Source organism: Rhipicephalus microplus, chromosome 10 (genome assembly GCF_043290135.1).
Source record: "Rhipicephalus microplus isolate Deutch F79 chromosome 10, USDA_Rmic, whole genome shotgun sequence".
NCBI classification, from domain to species: domain Eukaryota; kingdom Metazoa; phylum Arthropoda; class Arachnida; order Ixodida; family Ixodidae; genus Rhipicephalus; species Rhipicephalus microplus.
Genome location: NC_134709.1, coordinates 6706848 through 6729206, shown reverse-complemented (window position 1 = coordinate 6729206; position 22359 = coordinate 6706848). Strand labels below are relative to the sequence as shown.

Genomic DNA, 22359 nt, shown 5'->3' with positions numbered 1-22359 from the left:
CCAGTCCAGTCAAGTACTAGCGATTCGTCCACCCACACATTGTCCTGGCGGCGCACGACGACATTTTTAGGGAACTTTTCCTTTTCGGCAGCATCTTTCGTTCAAACACCACATAGGGTGGTAGCTTGCGACCGTCTGCAGTGCAGGACAATATCACAGTCACCCGTGTTTTTTCGTTCCCAGTCGATCGCATGATAACTTGCCTGGAGCCTTTCTGACCCACCGTGAGCACCAAGGGCATATCCAGGTAGAACAGCTTTTGATAACATTTGCTGATCTGGCCCAGCTGAAAGGGGACAGCCTTTCGCAATGCAATTACATACTTTCAAAACTTCACAAGGTCCTCATTGTAGCTCTTTGGTAGATTTTGCAAGGTTTTGCACGTAGGGAGAACCCAGCGCGGCGCATGAAGAGAGACACCCAATGCTTGCTCACTCTAAAATCCTCCAGCTGAATGCCTTTGTCTTGGGCGACCTCCCTTGCCCTCGCTTGTTAAAAGCAAGATGTGCAGCTCACTGCTCCTGTGCAAAGTCTGCGAGTTCTCTTTACGCATCGGGAAACGCTCCATTTTTTGATCCACGGAAACTTTTTTCCTGGCCCTTGCAATTAGAGAGGGCGTCCTTCTGCTTTCCGCCAACCGCCAATAGCCCGCTCGTTGACTCCAGACTGGTTTCGTAGCACTGTTTCCGATGGTTTCGGCAGAAGTGATCACTTTCTTCTTAAAAGCAGCCGAGTACTGCCAGCACAATGCTGACATGCATAAAATCACAGGAGCAAAATTGTGGCCGTGGTTATGGGCGCCAAGTTGAAGCAAAGGCCACTGACCATTGTTGCACTCCTTGGTTTGTAAGACTGACGACTGCTACCACCGCTAACACTACCTAGCACCTAGCGCAGAAGTGCGAAAACACCCGATGATGATGATATCACTGCGTTATGCCAAAACCAAAACTTAATTCCGGCCAAAAATTTTTGGGACCTGCACAGTGAGTATGGGACCAAAATTTCGTACCTTAAAATCTAGAAAAAGAAATCTCAGTGTATATGTGGGCTTTTACGATATACACTAGAATTTTGATGATATCATTAAAGTTGATGCGAATTCGGGATGATACGAATTTCGAGGTTGCTTCAAATGGACAACATTATCAAAAATGCGCCGTGATTTGGTTTTCTACGAACGGTTTCTCCAGCAACCACAGATAATACGAAAGCACAGTTGACTGCTGCACGCGAGCGGCGCAATGTGGCTTGTCCAGGGACGAAGGCCCATTCACACTTGGCCTCAAAGGGAGTGTATGCGACAAAACTCGCCGGAATTTCACACGTTTCGTTGCCGGTAAAATGTCCGGAAAACCATGCCAAGCGGCTGACACTAGAAAATCGGTCCGAGACTAATTTTGCCGTCGAGACTAATTTGCAAGACTAATTTTGCGATAGCGGATCGTCTTTCTACTAGGGCTTTGGCTACACCAACTGCACTAGCTCTGAAACCACGTGATGCACACAACAAGCCTTACATTCAACATGGCGGCAAAGGCGTCGGTGGTAGCTCGCATTGACGCAATCATGAACGACATGTGCAGCACGACAAAGCTCACGACCTTGAAAAAGACGAGTTCATCAAGAGCCTGGTTTGAGTTGCGATCGCTGCGAACACCCGAAATAGAAGAAGGTGCAGCAGCAGCGAGTCGGCATGCCCTAATGTGTCTCGCTTTTGTACTGCTGGCGGAATCAGTCGTCGCCGCTGCTGGTGCGTTCACTGGAGTTGTTTCTTCTGACATATCTCCCAAAAAAACGTTTGTAAAGGTGCATAAACTGTTTCTGTTCAGTGCTTTAAATGTACAGCTAGAACTTGGCACGGGTTTTAATGCTCAGGAATAAATTCTGAAGTGGCCGCGGTGGCATGTATGCGAGGAGCAGAAGGAATGTGTATATTTTCAGCGGGCGTGGACGTGGTTTTGCGGCCGCTCTGGCGTTTTCGCTTGAATTCTTTAGGACCAATCTTTTTTCGTGTCGACTAAGCGGCATGTTTCACCACTTCCCAAATTTACTCGCTTCACCACTGGAGCGGTGAAGCGAGTAAATTTTTCATAAGTTTTGCCGCTTTCACTTTCTTTGATGCCAAGTGTGAACGTGCTTTATAGTGCCAGCAGCATGAGTGAGGAAACTGCGGCACTTTATTGAGAGGCGGTGAAAGCAGAAATGTTCAAAATAACATCATGGTCTTTTCTTCAGCAAGAAGTAGTTGATCCCAATAATATTCTTATTCATCTTCATAATCAGCTTTGACTTGTTTTAAGTTCATACGAATTTGGGATATGAATATTTTGCATGCTCCCTTTGAATTCGTATCATCGAGATTCTACTGTGTGTGTGTCTGTTCACAATGTTTGTTGGAAAAAGTTGTCAATGCAGTGCCTATGCACATATGGTTTTGTGTGCTCACGTAGGCAGTTCGCTGTAATCTTCCCTGTAACAATATTTACACAAAAGCCACTTTCAGTCCAGCTCACTCAGTGTTTTCCAAAACCGACACTGTGACTGAGCACTATAAAAAAGTCTCCAAATACAGTAGACTCTCGGTAAATAGAAATATGTTAAATAGAGCTGCTGTTTAAATGGAACAACTGCTTCTGATATGATTAGTTCTATACATGGATTCTGCATCCCCACTCACCTCTTAGTAAATAAAACTACTGTTAGAATGGAACTCGTCTTGGTCCCACCAGGTTCTGTTTAACCAGTCTGCTGTAATTAACCATCATGCCCTACAGCAAACGATTTTTCCTGCCATGGTGAATGCATCGTTAGCTACCTGGTGCCACACTTGTACAATCGTGTCTTGGCTTTCATTTTACTGCCATCTTTCACTGTATTGCCATGTGGTGAAGCCACTTCCGAGTAAATTTTTACATCGGTGCCCCTTACATGGCTGAAAATAAGCGTAACTGAGTGGTCCTTTTCCCTCTTTTTTTTCTTCTTTTTGTCTCAGTCACAAATGATAGCACTGCAAAACCGTACAAAACGGGAACATATCAGCGAGATAATTGGATAGGCTTCATCGCGATTTAGACAAAAACTAAGGAGACACAGAACACAGATGAGTTCTGCAAGTCTCCTTGGTCTTCGTCTAAATCGCGCTGAAGCCTATCCAATTATGTACCAACTCGCCCGAGTCAAAAAGATATCAGCGAGGATCTTGTATATTCATATCTTAAGTACCGTATAGTGTGGAATATAAGTCGAGATTTTTGTAAAAAAATGTCACTGAAAAATCGCCCCTCGACCTATATACCGGCTACCGGCTCTTGGCATAAACCAAGTGATCGTCTGGCAACAGGGAGTGCCGCATGCTTCATGGACATCAGCATCGACATCGCCTCCTTGGGCCGACACCCGACGCCATGGAGGAAGGAAAAAACTGAGAAGAGGCCATGACGTCACATTTTGTGAAGCCGGAAGTGAGGAAGAGTTGGAGTGCTTCTCCTCGCACTTGTGGGCTTGCTCATCTGGTTGCTAGAAAAAGATATCGCGTCACGCTGGCCAGAGCCCAGGGACATCGCCAGCTAACCGAGCCGGAAAGCGATACATCTGATTGCATCGGCTAAGGACCTGCGATGCCCTCGATAAAACGGGAACCAGGCGTCAGCTTCCACCGGTGAGTGTATTGAATTTTCTTCATGTTTGACGTACAGTATAATTGAGAGTATCCTCGCAGAACATAATGCACGATACTGCATGCATCAGCGTAGTGTTTATTTACGGGTCTTGGCGACAGTTCTCGAACGCAATAAAACGCAACGCAATTAACCACAATGCTGACGACACGGCGCAGCTAGCACCGGAGTTTCTTCTTTAGTTCACTTTGTCCCCGTCGTGATATCACTGTGTTTCAATTTATTCATGACTATTTGTCCATGTGTCAGTAATGTCAGCGAATTCGTGTACATATATAATTGCTTTCATGCAAGTTTTCCAAAGATCCCCGTTGAATGAGGCTATGAATCGAGGGCATTAGACCCAGCCAACGCGACTGGGAACCAACGAAATGGTCTTTTGTGTGCACAAAACACTTCCCACTTGAGCACTTCAATCGGGCGGTGCCAGTGGCAGTTCGCCTTCGCGAGGATGCCGTTCCTACTGCAATGAGAAACCGTAACGACGCACGCACTGCAGATTTAAATGCCCAACCTTTCGATGGAGAGACATGTAAATTGACTGCATGGTTATACGTCGGTATATTAATCAGGCGAGTGTACAAGTTTTATTGAGTGCAAGCCTTGCAATTGATCATTTCAAATGAACTTACAGTTACGTGCTTCAAGCCTATTGAGCTGAATGCAAGAAAGAAACTGCAACTCGGCAGAGTAATGGTCGTGTACTTTTTTTTTTAGGTGAACCGGTAAGTTAAGAATACACGACATAATTTAACAGCGCCTGCTGCCTTGGCCTTCCTCCATAGAAGCATGTTGCACCTTCAGATTATCCCTTGCATCTGTGCGTCACAACATTCGCACCAACGTCGCGGCACTTCAGTCAAGCTACAGATGGGCAGGGCGGTCATTCGGGCACGACCGCTTTGAAGAGAACATTGGCCCATATAAAACTACCTCGCACAAAACACAATGGAATCTGAACACGTCAAGCAGCTTCGCAAATCGCCTTCTTGTGTCAAACACAATTGGGTTAGGCATGTGTTTTATACTCTTGACGATGCAGCCTTCAGTGAGAGCATCAGGCCGATGCATTTCAATCGTCATCGTCGTGCACGGAAATGGGTCACCGCTGTCTCCAACATGAAGAGCCGCCGGAGGTGCCGTCGGAAATGTATCCTTTCATCGAGGAGGAGTGCAGCAGCACGGTGTCTAAGGCAAACAGCGAAGTTGCGGCGCGAAAACTTCTCAAAGAAGCTGTCGCGGGCTTTGAAAACCCCTCGCGATGGCACGCTGAATGCTGCGCACGCAACCGTGACGGCATACACTCGCTCTAGGATGAACTTCGAAAACCTTACGTCATCCGCGAACACAATTATCTTATAAAAATGCAGATTCACACACAACAAGTCGATCAAAGGTGTGATTTGTCGACGACGCGAGACGACGGGGCCATGACGGGGCATCGACGGCGTGCCCACATTGCCATAGCAACCATTGTGAAAAAGCACGTGACTTCCGCCACACTTTTTTTTCTGCCGTGTGGATAGCGAGGGCCTCTCCTCAGTTTTCCTTCTTCCATGCCCGACGCGTTCTCTGCCGACTCCATTTTTCTTTTCTTGTTCATTCAGTGTTTCTAGGAAGTGGTGACCTTGCTCTGTGGCCTGCTATGAATACTGGGATGCGGCGCCAGTCCGCCGCCGTATTTAAAAGAACAGATGTTGAATTAGCGAAAGTGAATGGCAACATGGCGACTGTTACAGAACGAGCGCTAAAAAAGAGCGCGCCGCCAAATTCTTGCGACAACGGGCGGGAGAAACGCCGCGAGGTCAAAAGAAAAAAAAAAGAAAGAAAGCAAACGTCCGAGGCTCCCCGGGCGCGCGCGCTCTCCCCGCGGAAGCGTGGCGTCGCAGACGAACCTCCTCACCCCACAACGGCGGCCGAGCAAGCCCGCGATTTTTCTAGAACAAACGGGGCGGGGTCAGACCGAGTTGAATCATCCTCCGGGGAGGGCAGTCGAACCGTCTCGTGCCTCTCCCCAGCCTTCGCTGCGCATCGCGCCGACGAAATGAGGAGAACGTTCTGGAAGGTGGCGCGGAAGGTATTTAATCGAGCGGCCGAGACGAGAAAGCAGGAGGAGACGGAAGTTAACGCCAGAGCGCGTAGGGATTCCGCCGTGTAGTCGGCGAAGGTTTTGGTCCGTAGGGACGAAGCCGGAGATGAAGAGGATTTCCACCTGAGGGGTGAAGGCTAGGGCTACAGGCAAGAGCGTGTGTTTACCGCTATCGAGCGAAGACCCGTGCCAACAGCTGCGGGTGTGAAGCCGACGTGTTCCGGCGAAGACGTTGAAGTTTGAAGAGTGGCCAATTGAAGACGGGAGGTTTCCTGGAAGAGAAACTTCGAGGGCTGCGGAACGACAACAACGCTGGACTTTGAGTGAGTGATTCTCGGAAGAGTATCATCTAGACTTTGGTTCCAAGAACTTTGCACTGAATAGGTTTCTATCTCTTTAGTCTAAGTGTCTTGGTTGTTCAATGCATGCGACTGCATTGTAGTGCGTATTGTTGTCCGTGTCCGTTATTTCAAGTGTGGCTGATTGTCTTGTGTAGTACGTTGATTGATTGGATTGATTGGTGACATATTGTATGCAACTATTGTGGAGTGTGCATTTTTGTGTGTTGTTTTCGATCTGCCATTATTGAGAATATAATTTGTCTGCTTATCAACTCTCGGCTCTGACTTGTTCTTTGGGCCACAGCCGGCGTCCGCTGGCGCGCCAAAAAGGACCACTTCTAAAATTGTCCACGCTTTCGTGGTGCGGTTCGGGGGGCCGATACTTCGGCTCTTGGAATTAGCCCGGCGATCGCCTCCCTAATAAACGGGACATGTGTGACAATTAATCTGGCGTCCGCGAGGCAGGACCTTTTGGTGCACAGTGTGTCCAAAGTAGTGAGAAAGAGCCTCGAGTTGTTGATAGTGCTATCGGAACGATTTTGTGTGTTGTTCAGTGTTCTCGTTAACGAGTGTAGGGGAGTGTTCCGATAGACTGATTTAGGCAGATACTTTTTGCACGCGGCAAGGTTTTATTTGAGAGTTGCGAGACACCATGGATCTCGAAAAGTTAGTTGCTCTGGGTGAGAAGATGGGTCTTTCTGGCGCCGAACTACGGAAGTGGGTCACCCAGAGGGAAAAAGAAGAAAAAGAGAGGGTCAAAGAGGAAAAGGCAGCTGAGCTGGAAAGGGAGAAGTTGGCAGCCGAAAGGGCGAGAGAAGAAAGAGAAGCGAGGGAGCGACAGCTGAAGGAAGAAAGAGAGGCAAAGGAGCGACAGCTGAAAGAAGAAAGAGAGGAAAGGGAGCGGCAGCGGCAGCACGAGATGGAACTCGAGCGGCTCCGTTTGCAACAGCGAAGTGAAACTCTCGTCCAAGCTAGAGTTGGAAGCAGCGAACGGGAAGATCACGGCTTCCGCTTGAACCCAACCAAGCTGCTCGTAGCGTTTGATGAAAGGAAGGACGACCTAGACGCGTACCTCCACAGATTTGAGACGATTGCGAGGAGCCAGAATTGGCCGGAACAGCAATGGGCAACTGCTTTGAGTACCTGCTTGAGTGGTGAAGCGCTCAGTGTGTACGGTAGGCTGACGCCGACCGATGCAGCCAACTACGCAAAGGTGAAAGGTGCTTTGTTGAAGCGATTTAGATTCACTGTGGAAGGATTCCGGGACAGATTTCGGACAGGAAAGCCAGCTGATAGGGAGACAGCTACGCAGTATGCCGCCCGACTTTGCCATTATTTCGACAGATGGATTGAACTTTCAAGGACAGCACAGGAGTACGATGAGCTTAGAGAGCTCCTAATTAGAGAACAATTTCTTACTAGTTGCCACCCAAGCCTGTCGCTGTATTTGAAAGAGAGGAAGGCGGAGTCACTTGAAGGAATGCTTGAATTGGCTGATCAATTCTTGGAAGCGCAAGGTGGCACTAATTTGGCCAGGGTCAAGAAGGAGTGTCCTGATGATTCGAAGAAATTGGCTCCCGAAGAAAAGAAGCGTGCACCAGAGAGCATTTCGCGATGTTTTCTGTGCAACCGAGTGGGTCATCGCGCAAAAAACTGTCGAACAATCTTTACGAGCCCTACGACAGTAAAATGTTTTAAGTGTGGTCAGACTGGGCACAAAGCAGATGCTTGTCGGAACGGAGTGAGTCAAACTCACCAGGTATCCTGTGTTCAAGCAGCACCGAAATCTGATAATAATGCCGTCACTGATGGATTCGTAGAGTTGAAAAACGGGGAGAAAATTCCTATTGTGGGTGCTGTAATGTCAAAACAGCCAACCGGTGTTACGAAAGGAATGCCAACGCTGCCTGGAAAAGTTGCGGACAAAAAGATTACGGTGTTGAGAGATACCGGCAGTTCCACTGTTATCGTGCGGAGAAATTTGGTACCGGAAGGTGAGTTAACAGGCAAAACGAAACCGGTTTGCCTAATTGACCGTACAGTTCGGATGCTTCCCGAAGCAGAGATTGAGGTGGAAACCCCGTACTTCAGCGGGAAAGTTACCGCTCTATGTATGACGACCCCCCTTTACGACCTTGTCATCGGAAACATCGACGGGGCGCGAGGACCGAATGATCCGGAATGTTTGGGAGAAGACCCTAAGATAGGGCCCTCGCCAACACAGCGGCCGCGAGATACAGTGGAGGAGCATCCCGTGACGGATCTCACTAGAGCCCAAGGTGAAGCTGCGGCGCAAGAGACAGCGAAGGAGAAGACGATCGTGTCGAATAAGTTCACGGGCCGAGCAACCGGACTTACGTCGGCACGACCTCAACCGACCGACAGTGTAAAGGAGACGGAGTTGGCCAGCCGGACAAAATGTAGAGGCATGATCAAGCGGGTAAATAAACAGACAGGACCCGTCGAATGTAATGACGCGTTAACGGTGTCGGAAGAGACAACGATGGCTGAGACGACGCCTCAGATATCGTCGTTGGAAAGGGCTCGCCGAAAAAGAACGTGGAAACACAAGAAGAGATCGAGCGAGCACCGCAAGAAAGGACGCAAGCGCAGCTCGAAACACACAGGATAGGTGCTGAGGTGGAATCAGATTGTGTTGGGCAGTGCTGAGTGCCATATGTTGTGTTAATATTGTGTTATCCTGTGTCACAAGTGTCGAAGTGTTGTGCTGTGATGTGATGAATAGTATTGGACCATTGTTGTAATGAGAGAACTTCGTACAATTGTATTATTGGGAATGTGTGGTGCAGTGTTGTACTCATGTGCTTGTGGTGGTGTTTTCACGTGTTGTTTAATTGAATTACAATGTACAATTGTATTAAGTGATCTATTGTGAATGTGAAGTGTCATGAGCGACTGATGGTGTTACAGTCTGTGAGAATGTGTGGTGACTGTTCGCGCTCGTTTGTGTGGTTTTGAATATTATGAGATAATATTCTTAAAGTGGGGGGCAGTGTCACAGAACGAGCGCTAAAAAAGAGCGCGCCGCCAAATTCTTGCGACAACGGGCGGGAGAAACGCCGCGAGGTCAAAAGAAAAAAAAAAAGAAAGCAAGCAAACGTCCGAGGCTCCCCGGGCGCGCGCGCTCTCCCCGCGGAAGCGTGGCGTCGCAGACGAACCTCCTCACCCCACAACGGCGGCCGAGCAAGCCCGCGATTTTTCTAGAACGAACGGGGCGGGGTCAGACCGAGTTGAATCATCCTCCGGGGAGGGCAGTCGAACCGTCTCGTGCCTCTCCCCAGCCTTCGCTGCGCATCGCGCCGACGAAATGAGGAGAACGTTCTGGAAGGTGGCGCGGAAGGTATTTAATCGAGCGGCCGAGACGAGAAAGCAGGAGGAGACGGAAGTTAACGCCAGAGCGCGTAGGGATTCCGCCGTGTAGTCGGCGAAGGTTTTGGTCCATAGGGACGAAGCCGGAGATGAAGAGGATTTCCACCTGAGGGGTGAAGGCTCGGGCTACAGGCAAGAGCGTGTGTTTACCGCTATCGAGCGAAGACCCGTGGCAACAGCTGCGGGTGTGAAGCCGACGTGTTCCGGCGAAGACGTTGAAGTTTGAAGAGTGGCCAATTGAAGACGGGAGGTTTCCTGGAAGAGAAACTTCGAGGGCTGCGGAACGACAACAACGCTGGACTTTGAGTGAGTGATTCTCGGAAGAGTATCATCTAGACTTTGGTTCCAAGAACTTTGCACTGAATAGGTTTCTATCTCTTTAGTCTAAGTGTCTTGGTTGTTCAATGCATGCGACTGCATTGTAGTGCGTATTGTTGTCCGTGTCCGTTATTTCAAGTGTGGCTGATTGTCTTGTGTAGTACGTTGATTGATTGGATTGATTGGTGACATATTGTATGCAACTATTGTGGAGTGTGCATTTTTGTGTGTTGTTTTCGATCTGCCATTATTGAGAATATAATTTGTCTGCTTATCAACTCTCGGCTCTGACTTGTTCTTTGGGCCACAGCCGGCGTCCGCTGGCGCGCCAAAAAGGACCACTTCTAAAATTGTCCACGCTTTCGTGGTGCGGTTCGGGGGGCCGATACTTCGGCTCTTGGAATTAGCCCGGCGATCGCCTCCCTAATAACGGGACATGTGTGACAGCGACGCAGTGGCAGTTTGGAGTGTCCGAGAAAAGCGTCACGTACTGGCGCAACCAAAAATCCAAACTGTCGGTATGTAATGCGCAGAAGGCGTTGTTGGGCAGTCGCCGAGCTGTACAGCTGGAACTCGAGGACAAAGTGGAAGAATTTATCCGCGAGTACCGTGCCAGGTTTCTGCTATTGAATGTGAAGCTCATTTACGCAAAAGCCGTCGAGCTTGCCCGTGAGGCCGGTCTGTCAAGGAAACATTTCAAAAGGTCGATTTATTGGGTCCACTCTCCATGCGAAGCAAAGAATCTGCCCTTCGACGGCACATGTCAATCTGCTAGAAGCTGCGCAGGATGTACGAGGACAACTCTACACGAGTTTAAACTCTACGTGAATAGCCTCTAGCGGCAGCATGGCTACATGTCGAGCCAGATCGCCACGCCGATGAAACGCCGGTGTCGTTCGACATGCCGTCGTCTACGACAGTCTGCGAACGCGGGGCAAAAGAGGTGAAGCTTTTGTTGAACGGAAGCAAGCATACGCGCTTCACCGTTATGCTTTCCTGCAGCCGATGGCAAAAAGTTGCCCTTGTTCATCATCTTCAGGCGGAAGACGATGCCAAAAGAGGCCTTCCCGCGGGATGTCGTCCTCCGCGTGAACGAGAAGGGGTACATGGATGAGGCCCTGATGCGAGTGGATCCTCACAGTGTGGAACCGGCGGCCCAGAGCTCTCCTGCCGCCCTCCTGAACATGCTCATGTTAGATGCATTTCGCGGGCATTTTGACGACATCAGTGAAGGAGAGACTTTGTGACGGGAAGACTGATCTTGTCATCCTTAACAAGTCTTTTAAGGACCATGTGAGTGTGTTGTACACTGAATGGATGGCTGGCGACAACCTGTGGAAACCGACAGGCCAGCTGCGCAGGCCACCTCTCGTGACAGTTTGTGGTTGGGTCTCCGAGGCATGGAGGTCTCTGCCTGTTGAAATGGTGGTGCGCACATTTAAGAAGTGCTGCGTCAGCAACGCTCTTGACGGCACCGAGGAGATGTTATGGGAGGCGGCTAGAAGAAAAAAAGTCGTTTTTGGAGGAGAGCTCCGACCGCTCGGAGGACTGAATAAAGTGAATCAGTGAACAATTCCGCTTTTTTTTTTTGCTGGTCAAGGTAAGGGTGTTGACCTATATTCCACCTCGACTTATATTCCGCATTATACAGTATGTTATAAGTAATCATAACTGTTTTTATATATCAATTACTTATACATTTTATTCAATTACTTCAATTCAATTTGCTGCCGTGCGGCATTCTGTAGGTAGTGGAAGCTTCTCAATGTGCTTCACTGTGACTTGTGTTCCTTTTTCACGGTTTGGGTACACATGAAAAGCAAGGATTCAATGCAAAGGCTGTGGACATCAGCCCATTACTAATTATCTTTTGGCTAGCAATTTAGCAGGCATGTAGTGACCGCAGAATCCAAGGTAAGCTAGGGCCAAGAAGCATAACCTGCTGCCATAAACTCTGCCATGCAGATACTTTGATAAAAAGGTACTCATAGTAAAAAAGAGTAAAATACATTGTTACTGGTATCAAGATCCATTTGCAGTGTAAAGAAATATGGTCAATGTTGGATGAAAGAAATATGGTCAATGTTGGATGAAATAACTGATTTTATAACAAATTTTCAGTTCATCATAGTGTAATATGACTTGTGACAAGATTGCACTTCATTCATAATCATAATCAAGGTTAATACAAAAAGTTCCTGATATTTACAGCTACTGTAAAGCTTTCCAAGTAATGCTCCAAGTAATGACGAAAATCAATGTGGGGGTCCCACTACATTGGAGATCCCACTATAATGTTGTGATAAACAAAGCATTTAATTTGGATAATTGAGATACAAAGAATGCGGTCATCATAAAGAACGGGCCTGCATTCTTCCATTCAGCTGCTCTCAATGATACAGCAAGCTGGAATCAGGAAAAGGCGGGGCACATGTGTTCGTGCTCAAACAGTGATCTTTCTTAGCGTCTTCTCATCAAAAACAAGGCTCTGCATCTTATGTGTTTACTGACCGTAGCTGTGACTGGTGAATAATCTCGGTCAGCCAATCCTTATGCATTATCAAGCTAGTAGGCATGTGTTGTAACACGATGTCTAATTTGTGCACAGCACAACAGTGTTTTTAACTTGACCGAGTCATTAAATGGCAGACACCCACCTTGGCAATCTTAAAGGAACAAGTTTCGTGCAACAGAGCATGTTAACGGGGTTTATAGCTGGTTTGTAGTAAATGCGAAGTATGTACGACTAAGTACGCAAGCGCTGTGTTCCGTCTTTAGATTTAATGCTTTTGAACATCCACCATGTTGATATGGCGCTTTTCAGTCGAAAACTCAAATAAAAAATGCCGGTGACTTAACCCTTTAAGATGCTACGAACAATCATGTACACCGCTTCTTTTAATGCTTTAAAGATATCATTTCATGGAAATGTGTCAATGTCATTGGATGTGACAGAAAATCGAGATTTATGTAAATATATATATCATTTTTAAAAATTCCGTTTGAGTGAGGATCAAACCTAGGCCTTCTGCGTGGCAAGTAGGTGTCCTACCATACAGCAACCTAATTGCTTGGAACTGCTCCCTAAAGAAACTCTACATGAATGTCATAAAGTATGAACAGTCTGCCTAATGAATGCAATGCTGCATGGCTGAAACAAATTTGTGCTAGGACATGTGAATTTCCCAATGACCACAGTTTAAAAACTGATGCACTACAAGGCACTGACACAATCATAATAGCACCAACAAACTGAGCAGCTGCGAAGATTTGCACGTTGGCTTACAGTTGCTTTGTGGGTACTTAGCTGGTTCGCCACTGGGAGAATTGCGAGTACTGCCCTCGCAGTAGGCATGATAAGATAGTTTGAAATGGCTAACGTAATGCGTACCATGCTCCTTTCCTTGAGGTATGTCCACAGAGAAGTAAAGTCAGGCTGCCGATTGAGAAGGTGACGTATATGGGGGTCGATTATGCTATCGCTTTCTACTCTTGAGGCAAAGTTCGAGTGTCTTCCAACAGCTTGCTATCTATATTCTATTTACAAATTTTTATTATGATTTACAATTCAATTATGATTAATAACCATAGCACACATGAATTAACGCACATAAATAACCACATTACTTTGTCGCAATGAAATGTCGGGTGCCTCAAAAAAGATATCGATCTGATGCACTTGCAAGCGGTTTTTGAAAGGGTTAGGTACTGCAATAATGGCAATCCTACAGGGATTACTTGCAAGAGAGATACAAATCTTATAGAGTGTCAGCCACAGAAAATCACCACTTTGAATACTTTAGGTGGCAGTACCCTTCTGCAAATTAACACATGATGTAACGAAGAGCAACTGACCTTGATGTATCCTGTGTGGTCAATCAGCAGGTTCTCGGGCTTCAAGTCCCGGTAGATGAGGTCTAGCGAGTGCAGGTACTGGAATGCCAGCACAATCTGGGCGCCGTAAAACCGCGCGTGTGGCTCTCTGAAGTCAGTTTATTTTCACCAGGCAGTGGAGGAGGAAAAAAGCACAAAACGTAACATTAGCGTGGCCATTACAAATTAATCCTTTTGTAATTGTTGACATGTATAATCATCACAACATTCTCTAATAAAATGACCAATAACGACCACACTTGTCATCAACAAAAAATGGTCCTGCACCAGGGCAATGAAGACTGCATTTCTGTCCTCGCTTTCATTTTACTGCCATCTTTCATTGTATTGTAATGTTCACCACATTTCTAGTATGACACTTAGTAAGAACCCAACCTCCGAGTTTAAAAAGTTCCATGATTAGCCAACATCAGGGCCCAAGAGCATGTAAATGCCTGCCCTACTCGCTATAAAAAAAATTAATCCATCAACATGTCCAAGCCGTTTACAGTGCTTTCAATGAAACAGTACTGTTTTCCCTTTGTATCGTGCCTTGACTGCAAAATCTGAGGCACCATACACTAATGGCCCCGATGACATCTTCCCAGCTCTTACAATTTTATACAGCCACAGATTAGCAAATGACCAAATGCAGTTTCCTGAACCTCAACATTCCTTGCAGAAACAAAGCATACGGTAAATGTTTTACAGCTTGACTATGTTTAGGATACGATCCATAAAAAAGCATGTCCTGAAATGGCTAACCAGCCCAAACTACCTGTGATACAGTTGAAGCCCTTTATAAGAGACGCTGATGTAAGAGAAATGGTTAGAAGAGAGACAAGTGTGCCTCTATTAAAATAGGTGTTCGTAAGAAAACAAACGTGTGGTACCTTGCTTATAAGACACACCTCATAAAAAGGATGAGAATCGCTCCTCAGTGCATGTCTTTTATAATTAAAGGGGCTACACTGCAATCCATAAACTCATGTCAGCGTCACACTCGATATTTTTTAGTGCTCATGATACCACAATGTGCTAGTTTTGACCTTTGTCCATTGTGTGGGCACTGATGCGATATTCAACTTGCATTATTAGTGCAGCAGCTGATGCCTTATTATATATGACAACATTTTTGAAGTCTGAGAAAGGAAAAAAGTATTCCGTGGTTGCCTATTGTCTACTTGAGCTCCCTGAGAAATTTTAAGAGACCAATTGAGATGGCCATCATTATTCACAATGTTAAGTTTAAGCCACTTTATAACAGTGTACAGCCCTCATGACTGGAAGCAACAATGAGTGCAAGTGCTAGGCTGGTGACAAAAAAGTATCCAACACTCTTGCTCAGTTTTCATATGGTAAGTATAAATACCCACTCAAGGTTTCTATGACAAACAAGATATTACATACGCTTCCCCTTATGACCTCCATAAAAACTTAACGTGTTTCAATACCTTTAAACATGAACAAGCTTTAAAAATATGGCACATTGTCACATTGTAAAAGCTTTAAAATTGCAAAAGCTTTAAAAACGTGGCACGAAGTCACATTGTAAAAGTTCTAAGCATAATTTCGCCTTCCAGAGACATTCGATTTGACTTTTATTGCGTCACAATGAGATAGATTTTATGTAAGCTGTACAACACACACAAACCCCAGTTTGATGCGGGCGACATACAACAAACTGATAGACAGATGGAATCGAATTTGTGAACGAAAAAATAACATACAGGGGCAAAGAGCATTGAAGAAGAAATAAGGTTACTATTTTAAAGCCTTTCCTTCAACATGCAACAGCAGGAGGATATTAGGCAATACTTACGAAAATCTTCCACTTTTCCTTAGATGTGAGAACATCTCGCCTCCAAGCACATACTCCAGTACCATGTACAAGTTTGAGTTGTCCTGCGCATTGCAAGATAAATGAAAAGGAACTGTTTTAGCATCCTGACTGTGGCACAAAGCAAACAGGGAAACCTGTGCAACTTGATTTGATTTATATGTGGGGTTTAACGTCCCAAAACCTCCATATGATTATGAGAGACGTCGTAGTGGAGGGCTTCGGAAATTTAGACCACCTGGGGTTCTTTAACGTGCACCCAAATCTGAGCACACGGGCCTACAACATTTCTGCCTCCATCGGAAATGCAGCCGCCGCAGCCGGGATTTGATCCCGCGACCTGCGGGTCAGCAGCCGAGTACCTTAGCCACTAGACCACCGCGGCGGGGCAACCTGTGCGAGTGTCTCAGGAAGACAGGGAGATGGCGTTCTGGTTTGGTGGTACCACCATTAGAGCCAACACCACAGCCTTATTATAACACCTTCAATGAAACAAGGCTCATTTCTAATGTTATCCGACATGGAATCAAGCTGTGCCAGTTTGTCTGAACTTACCAGTGACCAGTCCAGCTATGACTGCAGCTACAATCTGAGCGTGGAAGCTATGTCTTTTGACTTGGACCCGCTCGCGTGTGAAGCATCTGACCTGCCCCTGAATAAATCTCCTCAATGCTCAACATTGTGCATGCTTAGTGTAAGACCCAATGTCAATGATGACTAACACGATATGCAGCTGACAAAACAAAACTCTGCTTGCACTGTCGTCGCCTCATAAAAGAAAGCGCCCACTGCATACGTCTGCTGGGCGAGGCGGGGTTTCGAAAAAGAGTAGGCACACATCCCATACACAGGATGGCCCACGTTTACAAGTGATTCCAGAATTGCTAACCAATTTTTTATTAATTTTCTAAAAAACTAACGGTTGTATAATTTGTCACATATCACCATGGTACCGACGAGAAAGTATGTTCAAAGTTTTATTGAAACTGGTGAATATAGAAACATCGCTGGAGTTTCCCTTTAACAAAAAAAAGGCTTTTGAGACCCATGGTGCCAGTTGCAGACAAGAGGTCTCGGCTACGTGTGCTGGCGTGTAAAGTCTGCAGAATTCATGGTGATCTCCAAACATTAAATATTAGAGTTCTTAATGTCACTTTTTTCATGTGGAGTGTCAATTGAATCAACATTTGTTATATAATGGATTCACGTAGCTGGCATTGCTTGAAGAACAACAGGAACATCAATCAGACGCTCAGATGCTCTGGCACAGGAAATAATAGAAGCCTTTGGGATAAAAAAAAAAAAGGCAAATTGAGTAGAACTGACACATTCCTGGTTTTGCACCCATCTGAGTTAGAGTTTTCGGCTTCCTTCCTTGGTAAGATGTGGCTCTGCAATGCCCTCACGTTTCACGTGTATTTGTTAGACGAAGCAGTGCTGTTTGTCCATGTGCAGTGCGGCTTATCCACTTCCTGCTATTCTCCCACATGTAACACCAGTTGAGAGAGGCGTTCCTTTGTTTTTCATATTTTTTTGTGGTGGCGCTTAGGAACCTAAATATTTTTCTCCAAGTGTACTTCTCAATGCTGCACTTAATGCAGCTGCGAAACCTGAGGAAGTGCATAGCAAAAGCAGCAAAGCGATACCCTTGACAATTGCGCCTGCTGAGGCGATTGTGCCCTTTTGTAACTAGCGCGGGTCTCTGCCTGATGTTTCAAGAGCTTCGGGTCTCTGCCTGATGTTTCAAGAGCTTTACAATTTTTAGGTGAATTGTCATTAATTCTTGATCATTTCTGTAGCATATACTATTTTATACCTTGTAAATTCTCTTCGTACTGGTTTTGAGTAGTGTTAGCCGAGTACTGTTAGCCTTGTTTTACGTTAAACACGAGGCACTAGATGGATGACAAGCTGGGCATCGCTATGCACTCAAAAAGATCTTTCTTATTAAAAATTTCCCTGCCTTGGTGCTTACTGCTTGATATGGTAGTTATCGAAATACTGTTCAACATGCCCAGATGTTCATCACGAAATTTCAGCGCACACAGAAGACAAAGACATTGAAGAGTATGCTCTTAGACAGAGCGCCACTGCTACTGCGGCAACACTTCCGACAGCAGCAGGCTCTTTTTACTTGAAAGGAAAGAAAACACATGCGATATAGTACATCTCACCTTGAAGTGGTATGCTAGCTTGACCAAGAATGGGAATTCGACGGCTTGTAATATCCGTTTTTCATTTAGGGTGTGTTCTACTTGTTTTAGCTTTACTACCTGGAATAGTACAAAAAAGTGCACATGAAAACGTTGTACACGAGCACCTGCATAATTTGAACCCAATTTACTATGACAACATTAATGCATGGGACAGCCTTGCGTTATCAAAAGAAGACAGAAATTGATGTGATGCCCTCTGTGTGACCCCAGCAGTATCAAACAGCAAATGAATTGATGACTCCGGTAAAGATTCTCAATTTTCATGGTTCATTCAACGACTATAAATAAATACTAGGGCATGTAGTGATCGCTATTTTGCACAAGAACTTGTTTTGCCACCATCTTGAAAATGACTGCTTGTAAATGTAAGGCCAGCCATACACTATTTAGTGCCCTGGGCACACCCAGCCCCTGACACCTGATCCCCTTTCTCTATATCCCCACCCCCCTTTATATGCAATCACACGTGTCACACAAGAAATTATGGCCTCATCTACCACTTCAATCTATTATACCCTCCCCCTTTTCTTTATGCAATCGTATGCATTAGGCCAGAAATTACAATCTATTCAACATGCCAGAAGTCTTTTCCTGATTTAGTTGTGTCAACTAAATCAAGATGCTGAACGAAAATCACATGGACATGCAGTGGTGTCCCCTTTGGCGGAACCTTGGATGACTGCCCAGGTTGCCCACCCCTAAAAGCCAGCCCTGGCTCTGTACTGCTGCAAACACCAAGAGTGTGGTCCCCTGTCAATACACTGAGAAGGCAACCTTGTATCACTGTTCTCAAGAAGAAATGTGCATTGCATAAAAGTAAACGTGGTAATAATTCATTGTGGTGTGTCATTTTAATTTGAGCAAGGACAAAACATGACACTAGACTCTGTCATGTCTTGTTCTTTCTCTTTTGTCTCTGTCAAAATGAGCATCAATCACAAACTCGCCCAGATTTCAACCTTGCTGAATATCAATTACAGTATAATTAGAGGGGCACCACATATTTCAACCTGTTTTGATGGCATTTTTAACAATTTTTTTTCTTTTTCACTGTCACATTTTGCTTTTCGAGTTATAACATGTTTACTGTATTTTTCAAACCTTCACTTTTAGTCTGCTCCTTTGTTTATCATTGTATTATAATGACATTTGTTATTGATGCTATTGTTCCCCCACCTCTTAAGTAATACCCTAAAAAGGGCCTTCAAGGGTAAATAAATTATGATGACGATGGAGTTATCAAGGGCAGCTTGTGCAGCCACCATATGAATGACAATGCTCAGAACCAGTGAGGCACACCTTGTCCACTACCAGTCAATACCAGGACTGAACTTGGAATGCTTTGGCATATAGTAATGTCAAGTTAACACAAAATGAAAAAAAAAAGCGTACAATTACCCAAATTTAAGCTAGCAAAAGCGTACAGTGCTGTCAAAGCTTGAACAAGAGCCTGTGAACAAATGCACTACTTTTTGGAAAACAAGCAAACATAGCAAACTAAGCCTAGAAGAATTTAATAGTATGGCCAACACAAGTAGAAAACGGTGTGAGAATCTCAATTGATGAAAAAGCACACAAAGCCTTTACGTCAAGAAATGTTGAAGCCAGTTGTGTTTTATCCAGGGTTGCCACTGACTTTCGATTGAAATTTGTGAAACAACGAGCGGAATTTTTTCTTCAAATTTCGCCAAAAAAGTAGCCACTCTACATATGTGTGGGGTGCCTAGTAGTAGAGATTACTAATTATGTATAGCCTCGTGGACAACAATATTGTCCGTCACCCTATATTTGTATTGACGTTTTTTAATGAAAGTTGTATTACCCGCTTCACCGTGGTAGCACTCAGAAAGGGCATGCATGCACTATCTGCGTCCCTGAATGCTGGCACCTGATAAGAAATGTTTGCGACAGTTCTAGTTGTAGCGGATGCAAGATGAAGGAGTCGCTACAAGAGAAGGAAGGCGTGCATAGCCTTTTTACAAATTTTGAGAATTTCATTGAGTGCAATGATGTGTTTGATAAATGAACTCAATTACAAAACATAGGTGATACATTCGAAATAGGGCTCGATTTGTGATGTAAAAGTGTATTTTGATGTCCGTATATTGTAAGCATTTTCTGTTGCTCTGTATAAATTTTACCGTCAATTTGTATCTACAAACCGAGGGTCCCACTAAAGTCTCTAACTCTGGGACACTTGTCTGTATATCCTAGATTTTGTACCTTGTTTTTGGAAAATAATAAAACTTGAAACCATCGCAATGCACACAACACTTTTTCTGTGCGGTCATAATTACGCTAAACATTCGCCTCAGTGCAGTTTGTGAAGGCTGTCCAAAAAAGCTGACTTCTTGATCAGCCCTAAAAGAATGTTAATAAAAAATATTAACTCCTCATAAAAAACTAGAGGGTACTACAGCCGGGAGGAAGTCGACAATCTAATCAGAACCATTGGAGCTGTGATTGGAACACGCGGCCTAACTGTTTCTTCACCCCTTCAGAAGAGAAACTTTAAAGAAGCCTAAAGCTCTTGAAGCCCCTAAAAAAGCTTAGTACACACCACCACCTGACGGCTCTCGAGAAGTCCGTTGGCCTAAATTGTGCTTTGGGGTTGATGGTGGACACACCAGTGCCTCAAGGATTTTGATGAATTGAGAAAAAACACACGAGGAACAGGACAGATGTACTGAAGTGCGCGCAAAGCGGACCTCCTACTGGTGAGTCTAAAACTACAAAAAATAGAAAAAAGTGTTGTCGCCCATTTGTTTTGAGGACGCTGAGAAAAGAGAAAATCGGCAAAAAATCGCTATGTCGCTAATCATTACTTTAGGTCGCCAAAAAATCGCCATGTCACTAATCATTACTTTAGGTCGCCACGGGCCTCTCAAATTTGCCAATTCGGCGAAAAGTAGCCACCAGTGTCAACCCTGGTTTCATCCAAAAACAGTGTGAAAAGCAAGTTGTCAATGTTAAGTGTTGTGCGTCAACATTTATGTCCATTTCTGAAACCACCAACTTAAAAACGACAAGTCCTTTTCCAGAAAAAAGCTGGCGACATGCTAGCCACACACCTTTTGTTTGTCTAGAATTTTCATGGCATAATAGTCCTTGTGCTGTTTGTGCTGAACAAGCATCACTCGCCCAAAGGAGCCAGTCCCTAGCGTCTTGATCCGGTCAAAGTCATCCAGGCAGGCTGTGTTCTGCGAGGAAAAACAGGCCAATTTATTCACACGCCTACACAAAAGGGGCTTCCTGACATGGCTACTTGAGCCATTGGAAATACGGCAGAATTTCCTAACAAAGTATGATTGAAGGCCATGGTGAAGATTCGTGGTCTTCCTCAAAGGCAAATGCCATTTTACATAAACACCACAGAAATAACCTAAACACACCTTTTACAAAATTTTTGCACAGCTGAAAACTGAGAACACAAATTTCGAAGAGACAGATGTTGAGAAAGTTCATTTTATAGAGATGGCATAAAAGCAAATTAGTAGCTTGCTTGAGCTCGAACTTGGCAAAAAGAAGACATTTTACAGTGCATTTTGTTTGCTAGAGTTAAACTGAATTAATTTGATTGATTTGGCAGTGCACATCGCCTGTACAATTTTAAAAACAAGAACTGTTTCACAGAAAGCCACAGTGGCACAACATATTTCACCCTTATGGCAAAGCACGGAGTAGACTGCAATATTGGAAAATGGTAACATTGCTTCAGTGTGGACGAACAGAGAGGGAAGTACCAGATATAAATACATAGGTGGATAAAAATAGACTGCAAGATGTCATTTCTAGGAGAAACTGGGATTGAGTTCAGTAGGAAGAGCCATATATTTTTGTAATTGAAATAATATGCGTACATGTACTGCGAACTCATCTACCAAATAAAGAACTTGTGGAACTTTTTATGCTACACTCTTCTACGCGCGCGTGTGCATGCGTGTGTGTGTGTGTGTGTGCGCGTGCGTGCGTGTGTGCATCCAAGCTGATGCAAAATCGATTTATTTACTATCACTATTCACTGCAGTCGAATGTGGAACATATGCTGATACTGCTGAAATCGATTTAAAGTGGACAATGGCCAAACTACTTGGTACCTGTAAAATCTGAAGGGTAGCAAACCGGATGTGCGTCTGGTTAACCTCCCTGCCTTTCCTTGCATCTTTATCTCTCTCTCTCTTAGTCCTCCTACAAACTAATGTGTATTGGCTGGTGGGCCAGCCTTCGTCAAAGTGATATTAAAGGTACAAGAAGTTTTTATGTTAATAATATGCTAACTCTGTTGCTCAGAAAATTTAATCCTGCAGAATCGCGGTAAGTTGATAGTGAGGACATTATAAGAAAGTTGATGCTAGGAAGGCAGTGGATACATTTGATGGTTAATATGAAAAAGCACTGGGGGACAGGACACAAACAGAGATGCAGACAGTACTCAGTGAGAACTCTTCTTGAGAGCAGTGTGGAAGTTCCAGAATTGACGTGCATGCTTGCGACCATGCCAAAAAACAATATTCAAGATTGCTGATAATTTTCTCATTAGAACCTGAAATAAATGTTGCTTTATTTAAAATGAGACAAAGAGTTGCAAGAAGTTGTAGGTAAAATAGCTATT

The 22359-nt window shown here is 45.0% G+C and overlaps 1 protein-coding gene across 5 annotated transcripts in view; it reads right to left on the bottom strand.

Annotated features, from left to right (window-relative positions):
• Window positions 1–22359, bottom strand: part of Pka-C1 (Protein kinase, cAMP-dependent, catalytic subunit 1) — a 304993-nt gene that overhangs the window by 19399 nt on the left and 263235 nt on the right. For all 5 annotated transcript variants that reach the window (XM_037431646.2, XM_075874947.1, XM_075874948.1 and 2 more), the window contains 4 exons: window positions 20819–20947; window positions 17706–17804; window positions 15514–15596; window positions 13674–13800 (listed from right to left, as the gene is read on the bottom strand). In XM_037431646.2, the coding sequence (XP_037287543.2) occupies window positions 13674–13800; window positions 15514–15596; window positions 17706–17804; window positions 20819–20947 (438 nt within the window). The remainder of the gene's footprint in view (window positions 1–13673; window positions 13801–15513; window positions 15597–17705; window positions 17805–20818; window positions 20948–22359) is intronic.